We start from the raw sequence: 12,935 nt of genomic DNA on the forward strand, positions 1-12,935 counted from the left end.
AAAGAAAACAGCAGTAAGCCTTAGGCCTCATCTTAGTACAAGGAAACAACTTGGGCACCCATCAGCACCCAGGAAGCACACCTGCTCTCCCTCAGAGCTGAAACTGTTACCGATTTTGTTATCAACTGAAATTATGTTTAATTTTAATATGAGTACAGTATTAAGAGGTATTTTAGTAGAAATTATTTGTTCACATTTATTGCACTTTATACCAGCAACCGAATGCTACTCTAAAATCCCCGTATAGCCCCATACCAAGGCCAAAGGGATTGATCAAAATTAACTAGTAGGAGCGTTTAGAACCTAGGTAACAAACACAATTTGTTTTATAAACTGATTTATGAGGCATACATAGAACTAGAAGAATGCATGTGGCTGTCAAGGTCTAGGATTAATGGGAACTGAGGAAAACCAACTGTAACAGCTTGCAAGTACCTGCCAAGAAACCGTGAACTTAAGCAGAAGGTAATTCCAGCAGGAAAAGATCGCGACCACCAACTCATGGACCAGCTACTCGTATTACACCCCAGACCCATCTCTAGACATTTCTAGCTTTCACTGCGCATAATTGGAAATAGGAGGAGAGTATGTTGATGATTTCCAAGAAATTATATGCTTATGCATGAATACTTAATGAATATGTATGAGTAAATTCTATATAAATTGTATAATCTTGGTGCTTGGTGTGTATTGCTGGTGAGATGACTCCCCTGCGCACCTGGCCATGAATAAAGAAGTGTCTGCTTATTTACATCACATTGGTGTCGGTAAGTTTTTATCTCGTTTCTCAGTGACAACACAACCAGCAAGGAACCCATGTCAGTGGGGATGCAGAGAAAATCACCAGAGAGTTGAAAATGCTAAACTCCTAAGTATAATCATCTTGTAGAACAAAAAGAGAAACCATGATATGAGTCACATAATTCACAAATTATTATTTCCATATGAAAACGGGTTTTATTTGAAAAGTTCAGGACATTCTCCCTTGTTAAAACACACCCAGAGCAATTCCATAATTCTATGTATGAACCTCATTTAAAGATACCAAAATGGCATTCTTACATTATCACTTCTAGAATGTGCAACGCACCTCATGTTTTAACTTGACTCCTACTTAGGTTTCTGATCACCTTTTTTTTCTCCTGGCTCCAAGCTTCTGTGAGACATTTCTAGTCTCCAACGAACCTGCAGAAAGACCAATGATCAGGTACTGCACGTCTGAGAACGTACAATTGCACACAGGTCATGCATGCCGAAATACCGATAGAAAAAGCTGTCATGTGTGGCCTTATTTGCTAAGCATGGCGTTCACACAAACACAGCATGGCAAACGGCTCAAGCTAAACTACCTTACAGTGACTTTTGTAAGTATACTCGAAAGTACATTTTACAATTGTAACACATCCTACTGTAAAGTGAATGTCAGCTCTCCACACAGTCACTTGATGAGAAAAATGAAAATATTATGTTTAAAATATAATTATAATCCATTGTTTAACTGCTTCAGTTCTCTATCTGAAATATAAGATCATTTAAGACATTTATTTTCCGACTATGACCTCTCTGAACAACTGTCAAAGAAAGCACTAAGATTATTACTTTTATATAAATGTACCTTTTCTGAAAGGTACACATTTTAAAGGATCCACTGGTCACTGACTGGAACATGGGACTGTCAGAAACAGGTGTCACTTTAAGTGGAGAGAATCCTAGAAATTCAGCTATGTTTAATCACTCTTCTGTATAAATTCTGAAAAACAGTAATTCAGCAGAAGCATGTGAAATCCATGTAGCACATTTTATTACAAGTCAACTAGAACAATTTTATTAAAACTTCTATTTCCTTAACTCCACGATCCTTAGCCACGTCTGATTTTTTTTCTCAGAATTCCTCCCTCTCCTTAAATGCCTGTCTTTTGTAGTTTTACTTGCCATACACCAAGGTCTTTGGCATTTTTTTTTTGGCCTTATTTATTACCAAACGTCTTATCAAACAAGGAGATTGCTATCAAAAGTGCAGTTTTCGAACCGAAAGTGGCCTGGAGTGAACTTTCATTTTCTCTGGTAAGATATAAAATTTCCTCCAGCTTTGTGAATTGCCTTTAATTATTAAAGTCTAATCGACATCAGCAGCATTAACAGAAATCAAATCAGCAAAATTTGCTTGCTGGCTCATGAAAAAAAAGAATACCGTGTTTATCAAAACAAGTTGTCAAAGAACAATAGGAATATTACTTGAGCAATCAACCCTGCTGTTAATCTTTATCCTGGGAAAAGTGATCTATTCGGGTACATACACCGGTAAAACTTGTTCTGTTATACCTTTCAGATTCATTTGCTCTAGAAGAACACTGACCTTTGGAATTTCAAGTATTCTACTATCATGCCTGTTCCGTCAAATACGGAAGCATTTATAGTGGAGTCATTGGCTCTGACTTTACCATGAAGAAATCACCCCGGAGCTGCGTGACCCATTGTGGCTGGCTTTGCCCGCCGATGACTGCAGCGGGACACGCTCCGGACAGCAGCAGCAGCCGGGGAGGATCGACCCTGCCCGCACCTCCTGTGTGTGTATCCTCGTCCTTCTCCTCCGCGCAGGGCCCTTTCCACCGAAGCCCGTTCAAGGAGGGCTGCAGCGTACAAATCGACGGATTTCGGCATCTTCGGGCGCCGAACTTACTGGTGACATTTTATGAGGGCCATAAAGAGTTTCACCAGCACAGTAGCCGCGGTCGCGACAGCAATAAGGCAGCGAGCGAGCCCCGCGGCCGGCACAGGGCGCGGAGCTGCCGCGGCCGCCTGGAGCGGGCAAGGAAGCCGCGGGGCCGCCGCGCAGGCGCTGCCGGGTGGAAGCGCTGTCACGGTAACGCTGCCCACTTCAACAGGCACCTTCAGAGCACACGCCACTCCCGCTTGCCTCACTCAGAAAACATTTCTCAACAGAGAAAAAAAAAAAAAAAAAAAGAATAAAAGCCCAACCTAAACCCACAAACCCAGCCGCAAATCCCGAACCACAAGAGCGACCCCTCCCGTGCCGCACCCCGCCCCACACCGGGACGGGGCGGAGCACTGCGGCTCCCCCACCGCCGCGCGGGGACCCGGGCGGGGTCCCCTCACAGCCCGGCGCCAGGCCGCGGCGCCATTCACCCTCCCCCGCAGAGGGGCGCGGCACGTTTGACGTCAGCACGCTTACGGACAGCGCGTTTTACGTTAGCGGGAGGGGGCGGCCGTTCCTCCTCTCCCCGCCCCGCGGCGCTGGTGGCCGCCGCACGGCCGTGACGCAGCACCGCGCCCCGCCCCGCCCCGCCGTGGCCCGCTCTGGCGGCGGTTGGGGCGGTCGCGCCTCCGCCGTGGCGGCCCGGCCTTCATCGCGAGAGGCGGCGCCATGGGGGTGCACGGCGTCAAGGCGGTGTTCTTCGACCTGGACAACACGCTGGTCGACACGGCGGCGGCCGGACAGCGCGCCATCGAGGAGGTACTGCCCCCGGGGATGGTACTGCCCCTGCCCCCGGGTGTCCCGCGTGGGGTCGGCGGCCACAGCCCACCCCCACCCCCCCCCCCCCCATGTCCCCCCACCTCCCGGCCCGACGGCCGCGGCGCCGCCTGCCCGGCCCCGGCAGGGAGCCGGAGGCCCCTGGGCGGCCGTTAGCGGGCGCGGCGCCCGGCCCGGCGCGTGTAGCGCACTGATGGGGGCCCCTTGTCTGCTGCAGGTGATGAGCGCCCTGCGGTCGAAGCACCACTGCGGCGAGGAAGAAGCCCGCGTCATCTGCGAGAAGGTCCAGGACAAGCTTCTCAAGGAGTGCCACGATCCCGCCAAGATGTGCATCACCGACCTGCGGATTTCCCACTGGGAGGAGGCGATCCAAGAGACCATCGGGGGGGAGGTGAACCGCAACCTGGCCGCCGAGTGCTATTTCCTGTGGAAAACGACTCGCCTCCGGCACCTCACCCTGTCCCAGGACACGCGGGACATGCTCACCGAGCTGCGGAAAGGGGTCCGCCTGCTGCTCCTAACTAACGGCGACAGGCAGACGCAGCGGGAGAAGATCGAAGCGTGCGCCTGTCAGCCCTACTTCGACGCCATCGTCGTGGGAGGAGAGCAGAAGGAAGAGAAACCGGCGCCATCCATATTTCATTACTGCTGCGATCTCCTGGGGGTGCAGCCCACAGAGTGTGTTATGGTTGGTGACTCTCTAGATACAGATATTCAAGGAGGCCTGAATGCTGGCTTGAAAGCAACTGTCTGGTTAAACAAAGCGATGACTACCCCAGTAGACACCTCCCCAGTACCTCATTATATTATTTCTTCTGTTCTGGATCTTCCAGCAGTGTTACAGAAGATGGAGCACAAAATTAATGCTAAGTTAGGAACTGACCATACGGCTGGTAGCAATGAAACACACTGATGGTTTCAGCATAGTCAGGGACGTGCTGGGACGTTAGGTGACTCAAGATTTTTTAGAAAATTCGACCCTAGGATTTTGAGCTCATGGATGGTGTGCTTTCTTAAACAGCAGGTGGTTGAGTAAGAGCACAGTTGTCAGTGAAAAGATGATAGAAACAAAGAGCTAGATTACCTTAAAAGATGCAAGTGCAGTTAATTTAAAATAGCTGCCTCTATCTGGAAATCATTTTGACAAACTGTGTCTAGCTGTCTCTGACCTAAGGTGCCAGTCTCTTTATAGTGCAAAAGAAAATGTGAATGTTTTGATCTTTCACATGCTTTGCTGACTTGTAAATTTAGCAGAAACTTCAGTTCAGACCTTGTTTGCAGTGTGTAAAAGAAGGTGAGAAAGAGTGTGGTACAATCTGGTAAATCACAATTGATCTGCAGTTTATCTCGGGAACTGGAGTGAATTTTGCCATTTCTAAAACCAGAATTTATTGACAGAATTTATTGTGTATCAGACCATTAGAAAATGTTCTACCTTTTGATCTGTTTTCAAGTTTTATAATTTTTTTCAGACTTTGCAGTGACTTTTCTTTTATAGAATCTGTACCTCTTGCCAGAAGTACTTAAATGTGCATTAAAAATTTGCATTTGTGTAGGGGACCATTTATCAGAGGACTTGATGGATAAGTTGTTTACTTTATATTATCTTGGTGCTTACACAGATCCGTAGTATACTTGTAATTCAGATTGTGATTTTTGTTGGAATGTAATAGATAAAACAGGGATATTTTCAATGGCCTTACTGTACTGTCAGACTCTTTCAAAGCTAATATTATTGTTCTGTCTGATTTTGTTCGTGAATTTTGATCAGACTTTTTGGAGAAACTTCATGGTCTTGCTCAGGTTTATGACTACTCAGATGCTGCTGCAGGATCGGTGCTTATTTTTGACTGTTTTAATGGCACTGCTATGCTATCCCTCCTTACTCCAGTTTCTACATGTATTTTGTGTGATTTACTCTGGAGAAAATATGAGCTAGTTGTTTGTAAATGGCTTTCATGACTCTCTTCAGGAAATTGGAAAATTATGTCATATGCATTATAGTACTGTGTACAACTTTATAATGCGTATGTGCCATTTCCACTAGATGCAGGAGCTGGCTCTCTAAAACACTAAGATTTCTATTTCCCAGATCATTATCTTAATAATTTATCTTTTCTGTATTTTATATTCTTACTATAAAATGGGAAAGTAGTCACATGTTAGATGGAAACATAAGCACTTGTTGGAAGACCTGTGCTTTTCAAAACCTATTTGCTATATATACATTGGGCTGAATATCTGACCGTATGTGGACAATCGTGTATTTTGGAATAAATCCATGACAAATCTTTTGAGAACAGGGATATCTATGTACTGGCAGAAGAGTGTCTGGCACATGGGCAGCAATAAAAGATCAGCAAAAAGTACAGAAACCTACCAGGAAATGGGTGTATAGGAATCCTGTATACAAGAAAGGTTCCTTTGTTTAACTTGCGATTAAGTTAATGTAGTTAAGTCCTGCATAGGATGGCAGATTCAGTTTAGAGGAGGCTGTTACTGATGGGAGTTAAATCATTTGCAGAGAGTTTTTAGGCTGCATCAAAATATGTTGCCCCAACATTGAGGGGAGAAAAACAAACAAAAAAAAGGAAATGCTCATTAAAATTCATCCAGTTGTCCCTTAAAGTTAAAGCAGTCCAAGTTCCTCATGTTATCTAGCCAAGACCTCTGAGACATCAGGATCAATGGAGAGAACAGAGGCAGGCCCCACCTGTACTTTTGAGGAAACAGGCATGTGCTCATGGTGATCTAATTACAGTGGTATAGTAAGTTGCCACATGTAACATGAGCCAGTGGAACTGACTTGACACACCTTTGTTACTGAAGAGGCCTAAGATTCTGTTTTGCATTTGGAAGAGCATGGAAACGGTCACTGGTTTAGCTGATGAGCAAAGTGTTGTTTAATAACATTCCTTATAACCAACATTTGAGAGAAAAATAAAGACCATTGAGCCTATGAGGAATATTGTGTAAAACCAGAAATGTATCCAAAAGGTTAGCTGGATCCCTGAAAAGAAAATGTATTTGAAGTCGTCTGTTTTAACCATAGGTCTGGTAGAAAAGCAACAGCTTTGCTTACAACAGCATCCCAAAGGAGCTGCAGTATAACTCTGCATTCTTTGCACAGCATCAGGGTAGTAGAACTTCAGACACAATGAGATTTTTGATGCAGCTGAGATTTAAAATAACAAATAGTAATAATTCATAATTCTGTCTTTGGGCTGCGAGGATATATATATATGCTAGGTTGCCATTTTTAAATATAAATTGAAGCTTATATTCTCTTGCCACTGTGTCATTCTGAAGTGGGATGCTGAACCTGGTTGTTTTGTATAAAGGGTCTCTTGTTTTAGGAAAGAATTCTCTTTGTTTTGCATGTGGCCAGCTGTTTTCTTAAATGAATCTATGAAGAAACACTTAACACTCAGGTGATAGTGTGGTCTGTAGAGGCCACATCCAAGTGTATTTTTTCCATTTCTGAGTACTGTACCAGGCCGGGTGTGACTACCAGTGTCCAGGTAAGGCAATAGTGTTACGATGCTTCTGTAAAACAGAAGAAACAATAGAAGGGATTTCTCTATCCAGGGGTGTTCTTAGAAGCAGTTACCCAATAAACTGGATTAGGTATCTGGAGCATCTCTGAATACTCAAGATGTTTTTCTTGGATGGAGCTCTTACAGAAAACCTGATGAAAAATAATTATATTTAATTAAATGTAAATGTAGTGATGGTATAATTTTCACATCAGAAGCAGGAATAGATCAATAAAACAGTCTATTCAGTTCTAATTAAGTCATGGTTTTGCTTAGTGTTACGCTGTATTAGCTAAGTTGTCTAGTTTAAATTACATTGCCAAAACAGTTCAAACAAAAAGAGGAAAAAGAGATTCCATCTATATTTTTAAACACACACACTCCCCTTTTTTTTTTCAGATAAATATTGCCTCCTGAGGTTAATTTACGGTAACTTTGACTTTAGTGAAATGAACTGAAACAATAGTTTAATACCAACTGTATTTTAATTCTTGATTTAAAATAACCCATGTACTAGTCTAATAAAAGTATTTTGTTTATAAAACATTTAACACTGTATTCCTGTAGATGACTTTGTTTATAACCAGGTTTGCAACAAGGGGCAAGAGTTCTGTTTTTTTAAAATAGCACAGAATTACTCTTCAAAATCTGTGCCCTCACGTTTAGATGTGATGGCTGGGTGTAGTTTCGATCGTTTCAAACAGAGGCTGGAACATAATTATGTATTTATGAAGATTCTTGGCTGGACTGTATCTGTTGAATTCCTAACTGCAGGGCTTTGATAGTTGAATTTGACTTGCCAAGATGAATGACAGCTCAAATACGCCTATGTGTCCTGATGTTATGGCACCGGCTGCTGCAGCAGCATAAGAAGAGAGTGCAAAGCAGATAACATAAATACAGTAATCTCAGGTCCAGGGGACCCATTTCAGCAGGTTGTGGGTACACAAAGCTGTATCTGAGCTATTGCTACACACCTCTGTGTGACTTGGAAGAATGGGAGGTTGCTCAACATCATGGCTCTTGGCTGCAGAAAAGCAAACTGTCCCCTGATGGACTTCTGTTCGGTAATGGAACAAATTGCCCATCTTCTGGACCAGTGTAGATAGATGGAGAGAGGTGGAAAGGTACTTAAAGGTACTCCAGATGAGGGTAGGATGTTAGCCTGAGTAAAGGAGGACTCAGCCTCTATCACAGGCACTTGGCTGTGCCAGTGAGCTGCATCACAACAAGTGTCACAGATCTGCACAGCATCTCTGTTCTTGTTGAGGAAGCTTTGTATGTGTAATGCATTAAGCTGGACGGTGACAGCCTCAGAAATGAGGACATTTTCTTAGGTGCTTGAAAAACTTTGGCGCAAAGTTTGAGTTCTTGGGTAGTGACTAGGATGTTTCATACAGGAGGTAAGTACCTTTAATTAGAATACTATGTTAACGCAAAGAGATAAGGTGTTTGGATGGGGTAACAGCTAAATGTTCTCGTATTTCCCGAAAAACAGGCAATGGACAGGTGCCTGTGCCCCGGCTAACTGAACCAATTTGTCTTTTCCTCTGAAGCATCTGTCATTCGACACGACCAGTAATCGGGTTTTGAACTAAATTGGTCTGATCCATCACAGCAACTTCTCCTGTTCATATAGTGATTCTTTTTTCAACTTTGGCTCTATAATGTGGGGATTTATACTCCCAGGTTATCTTGAGGCCTTTAAATGAAATTTAAAATCCTACCATAATTCTATCCTAACAAAACTCATCATCTGGAAATCATTTGAACACTTTGAGAAGTACAACAAACAGAAAACGCAATGTATCTCTGCTGTATGTAGTGGTATACTGTTCTTTTGTGCATGGCTTTTACTATCAGCCTTGCAGTGGGATTGTTTCCATTATAACTCGCTTTCTAGATCACGCTGTGCACATACAAGAGACATAACAATGCAGAGATTATGTCAGCTGTGCCTAAAGCAAAACCGGCAACTTTCTGCCTATGTTGCAAGGGACCTAGACACAGAGAATCACGTTGCCTGCTCCATATAGCATCTTTCGACCTTTTATTCCATCTGCTAAAAACAAGGTTGCATAAGAGCCTTCTGCTGAACAGCTCTCAAGTGCTAGAAAACAAGATGTTTTTTAAAAAATACGAAATTAAATTATGGTGCTTGTGTATGAAATGTCAGTCTTTTAGAAGTGCAAGCCACATTTCTCAGGTCAATACCTAACCACAGATCAGCTGATAACTTCGCATAGGGTCTAATTTAACATAGGAAAACGTTGCCATTTATATCAGTAGAACTTCACAAAGTTAGGGAAGTTTTATGTGCTTCTTGCTGTAAGATCACCTGTAAGTGACTTCTGCCTTCCATTTTTCTTTCCTCAGCTAATTGATCTCCATCATCTATTTCATCAGTTGCATTGCCATATCTTCCTGAATCACAGTGGTATCTAGCATTTGGGACAAAGTTTGCAGAGGACCACAATAAAAAGTAATAGAAGAGAGCCATCTTTTCTAGCAAGATCATGCTCAGCACATATATTTAGTACCAGCTCCTTGGCAGCTTGTGTGCTGCAAGCATGTGTTTAGGCTGTGTTTGTTTTAAAAGGACTTTTGTCTGAAGAAACTTCCATTCGTATCACACAGACTAGGCAAATTTGTCATTTTATGGGGAAAAAAAAAAAGTAAAAATGCGGGGAAAAAAAAAAAAAGCCTCCAAACAAAATCCTCTGTTAGTTTATATCAAAGTTTAGTAGATATCAAAGTTTATAAGGCAAGTTTAAAATACCAGATCTGAGATACTTTTCTCCAAATTTCAAAATATATGTTGATGATAAGTTGACTTAAGAAGTGAATGTTGTGAGGAAAATAAAAAGCTACTCATCATTTCAGCAGTTTTCCAGTGTCTGTTCAGTCTGGTTATGGCTGTCCGTCACCATTTTTCTGTCGACTATATTCAGGAGCAACTTTGTCACACAGAAAATCCAACTTCTTTGTATTTTGAAAATAACATTACTAGGCAACATGGAAGGAACTATGTATGTAGCTTCAACTGCATTTTAATATACACTTTATTTAAAGTATTTAATGTAATAATACATATTTTTGTTAAGTTCTTTTTTTGTATTTTGCCCCGGAAATGTTTATTTTGTGACACCATCAATATTGCAAAAAATGCAATAAAATATGGGACCAGTAATGTGCTGAGATGTACCTGAGTATATATGCCTGTGGTCATTTAAGAGCCATGCTTTAGATTAAGGATTTAGGGAATTTTTTGTACTTCTCAGTGGCTCTAGGAAGTCACTTAGAATAGGTATGGCTCAGTTTCCCCAGAAACAAGGATGGAAAGCATTTCAACTTCTCTTGCTTTCCAGTCAAAATCCAGCCTGGTGAGGATCAGGTGAGCAAATTTTTATATACTTGTGTTGTTGCTGAGTCTGCCTAATAATACTGCATTCAGGCAGATGTGGGAAGACCTTTTTCCCAAGGCAGCGACCAGTGCAACAGAAAGGTCCAACTGGAAGTGGAATCATTACATGTCAAAATCCATCAGTTACTCAGATACATATTTTATTAGTTCTTTTCCTGTGTGAGTATTGAAAATCTCAGTAAATTATTCTCTTTTATTCTTTTAATGAATTAGGTCATCAAGTATCCTCAAGGTTATTGTGCTGTTTTCATCAGAGCAGTAATGTTTTGTAGGTCTGTCTAATAAAGTCAGGCTTAAAGTTTTTCTTTGTGCTACTGGTTGCATGGTCTTTGCCGTTAACAATGCGGCCTATTAAATCTCACTGGGGTTAGGATTTATCAGGAAGTCTGCAGTGGATGAACTGACAGCCTTTGTTTTCCAAACTGTTGATGCCTTCTGTTGTATTTTGTTTCAGACATTTAAATGAGAAGGGTCCTGAATGTTCTAAGTCCTTTTTTTCCTTTCAGGAAGAAAATGCGTAAACGACACAAACAGCTTGTTTATTTTTCTTTCAGTAAATGTAACTGGGTACAAATACTTTTTTGCTTCCATCCCTCTCATCTGAAAGTATTTTATAAGGTACCGAATAACTTGATGTCTAAACTACTTTGGTATATTTGTTATCTTTATCCAGTTACTTTGTGAAACGTTGTATGTCTGTTTTAAAATCTGCTACTGCTGCAGCTAGAGGTTCATCTTAATGTTGTATTATTATAGTTTTACACTGTATTTCTATGCTGTATCTCAAAATGAAAACAAGCCCCTACCTTATATTTTAGAGATAACGTAGCTAATAATTTATTTTTTTGATTTTTTTTTTTAATACTCTGCTTCCTGTTTAATAGTGTTCTGTCCACCCAAACTACTTCCCATTTCTTTTCTATAGAGCAGCAGTGTTTGTTCATATCTACAGAGTGAACAGCATGCAATAGATGTATGCAAAACACAGAGAAAAAAACCCCTTTGGCTTCTAATAGCCTCTCTGTTAGGATTTGCACTCACAACATTGTACAGGACTTGACAGTTTTTACGTTGACTTAATAGCCTTGTCTGCAGATTCTGTCACCAGTGAATGATAAGCAAAGAAGATGCTTCTGAATACTGCATAGTAATTTTATAATACGCTGCCAGGAAGAATTGTAATTGGCCTGGATTCTCCATTTTAGTGCCACAGTACAACTGTTCAGGTATCAGCAGATTCATCCTGGCATAAAACATTTTAAGGTTATTCATATATAGGCCTCACTGGTTTTCTATTTCTATGTTCTATTATGAAGGACCAGTGCTGTATTTGGGGTTGTATGCACTCTCTGTAACAGGGTGGGTTTTTTTTCCTGTACTGCTGAGTGTTAAGGTGATGTCCTTAAGGAGTTACAGTGCTGCTAATAAGCTATCCTTTCCACATTAAAAGATGCAAACGTATTTTAGGATAATTTTGGGGTGGCTAATTCGGGAGTGAAAAAAAGCGAAAATTAAAGTTGAATAATAAGGCCATTTCTGGTTACAAAGAGTTGGTGTCTGGAGAAGGGTTAAAAAGAAACTCCTGTCATTTGGGTATTTAAAAATACACCCAGTTTCTTATAGTCACAGTTGCTTATCTAAGTTTCTTAAAATTCTTTCAGTATTTTTATATAAATTTTAAATCAAGAACAAGAACAATGCAATTAGTAGTCTGCTGGATAATTCATTCTCATTTGCAATTAGTAGTCTGCTGGATAATTCATTCTCATTTTCAGTGTTTCCTCAGCAGGTGGCATTAGAGGTTTGTTAGTTGTAGATACAAGCACAGGTTTTGTTTTGGTTTGGGTTTTGTCTTATTTTTTTTTCCCCCATTCTCCTTTTTTTTTTTTTTTTCTCCATCACCGTTTTAAAAACAAACCTGGTACCCATAAATGAGGTCAGAGCAGTCTTCTTTTCGTTTCAGACTACCCTCCAGACATCATAAATTATGACGAGATCCTATTTTACTAGGCATTGTAAACATACGTGGCAAAATAGCACTGCTTAGAAAAGGTTTTGATATAGGTGGATAAGTATTACTTTTATTTTAACTATGAGGATCTGTGGTTTATTTTGCAAACTGCACAACAGTCAGTTGAAAAGGAGTATGACTAAGAAGATCAGCAACAAGTTTGTCATAACATCACAGTGTCAAACAAAATGCAGCCTTCTAAGGTACTGATTCACAGTGCTTGAGCTGGACTTGATTTATGTCATGTAAGTATTGGATTTATTTAAGAAAAAGGATTTTTTTTTTCCTGCATCTGATGCTGCAGTGGTGTGGAGAGCTTTTTCATAGAAAATGGACACCTTGGCTCGACTATGTCCCTGACTGAAGAATAAAGAACAATTGAAGAAAGTTGGCAGCTGTGCAACAAGAAAATGCGGAGTTGCATTTATGAGTTAGTCTTTTAGCTTAGCCAGTCAGTGTATAGACTAGAGC

The 12,935-nt window shown here is 41.2% G+C and overlaps 1 protein-coding gene across 1 annotated transcript; it reads left to right on the plus strand.

Annotated features, from left to right (window-relative positions):
• Positions 1 to 3,273: 3,273 nt before the first annotated feature.
• Positions 3,274 to 5,191, plus strand: NANP (N-acetylneuraminic acid phosphatase). The gene is made up of 2 exons (XM_074896931.1): positions 3,274 to 3,475; positions 3,711 to 5,191. Exons 1-2 carry the CDS (start codon positions 3,386 to 3,388, stop codon positions 4,404 to 4,406), a joined length of 786 nt encoding a protein of 261 aa, XP_074753032.1. The 5' UTR covers positions 3,274 to 3,385; the 3' UTR covers positions 4,407 to 5,191.
• Positions 5,192 to 12,935: the final 7,744 nt, after the last annotated feature.

This window comes from Athene noctua, chromosome 1, assembly GCF_965140245.1.
Source record: "Athene noctua chromosome 1, bAthNoc1.hap1.1, whole genome shotgun sequence".
NCBI classification, from domain to species: Eukaryota; Metazoa; Chordata; class Aves; order Strigiformes; family Strigidae; genus Athene; species Athene noctua.

Excerpts from the sequence above, each read along its gene's own strand:
- NANP (XM_074896931.1), top strand. The coding sequence starts at position 3,386 with ATGGGGGTGCACGGCGTCAAGGCGGTGTTCTTCGACCTGGACAACACG. Across the intron at positions 3,476-3,710 it reads GACAGCGCGCCATCGAGGAG|GTGATGAGCGCCCTGCGGTC; the intron begins GTACTGCCCCCG and ends TGTCTGCTGCAG.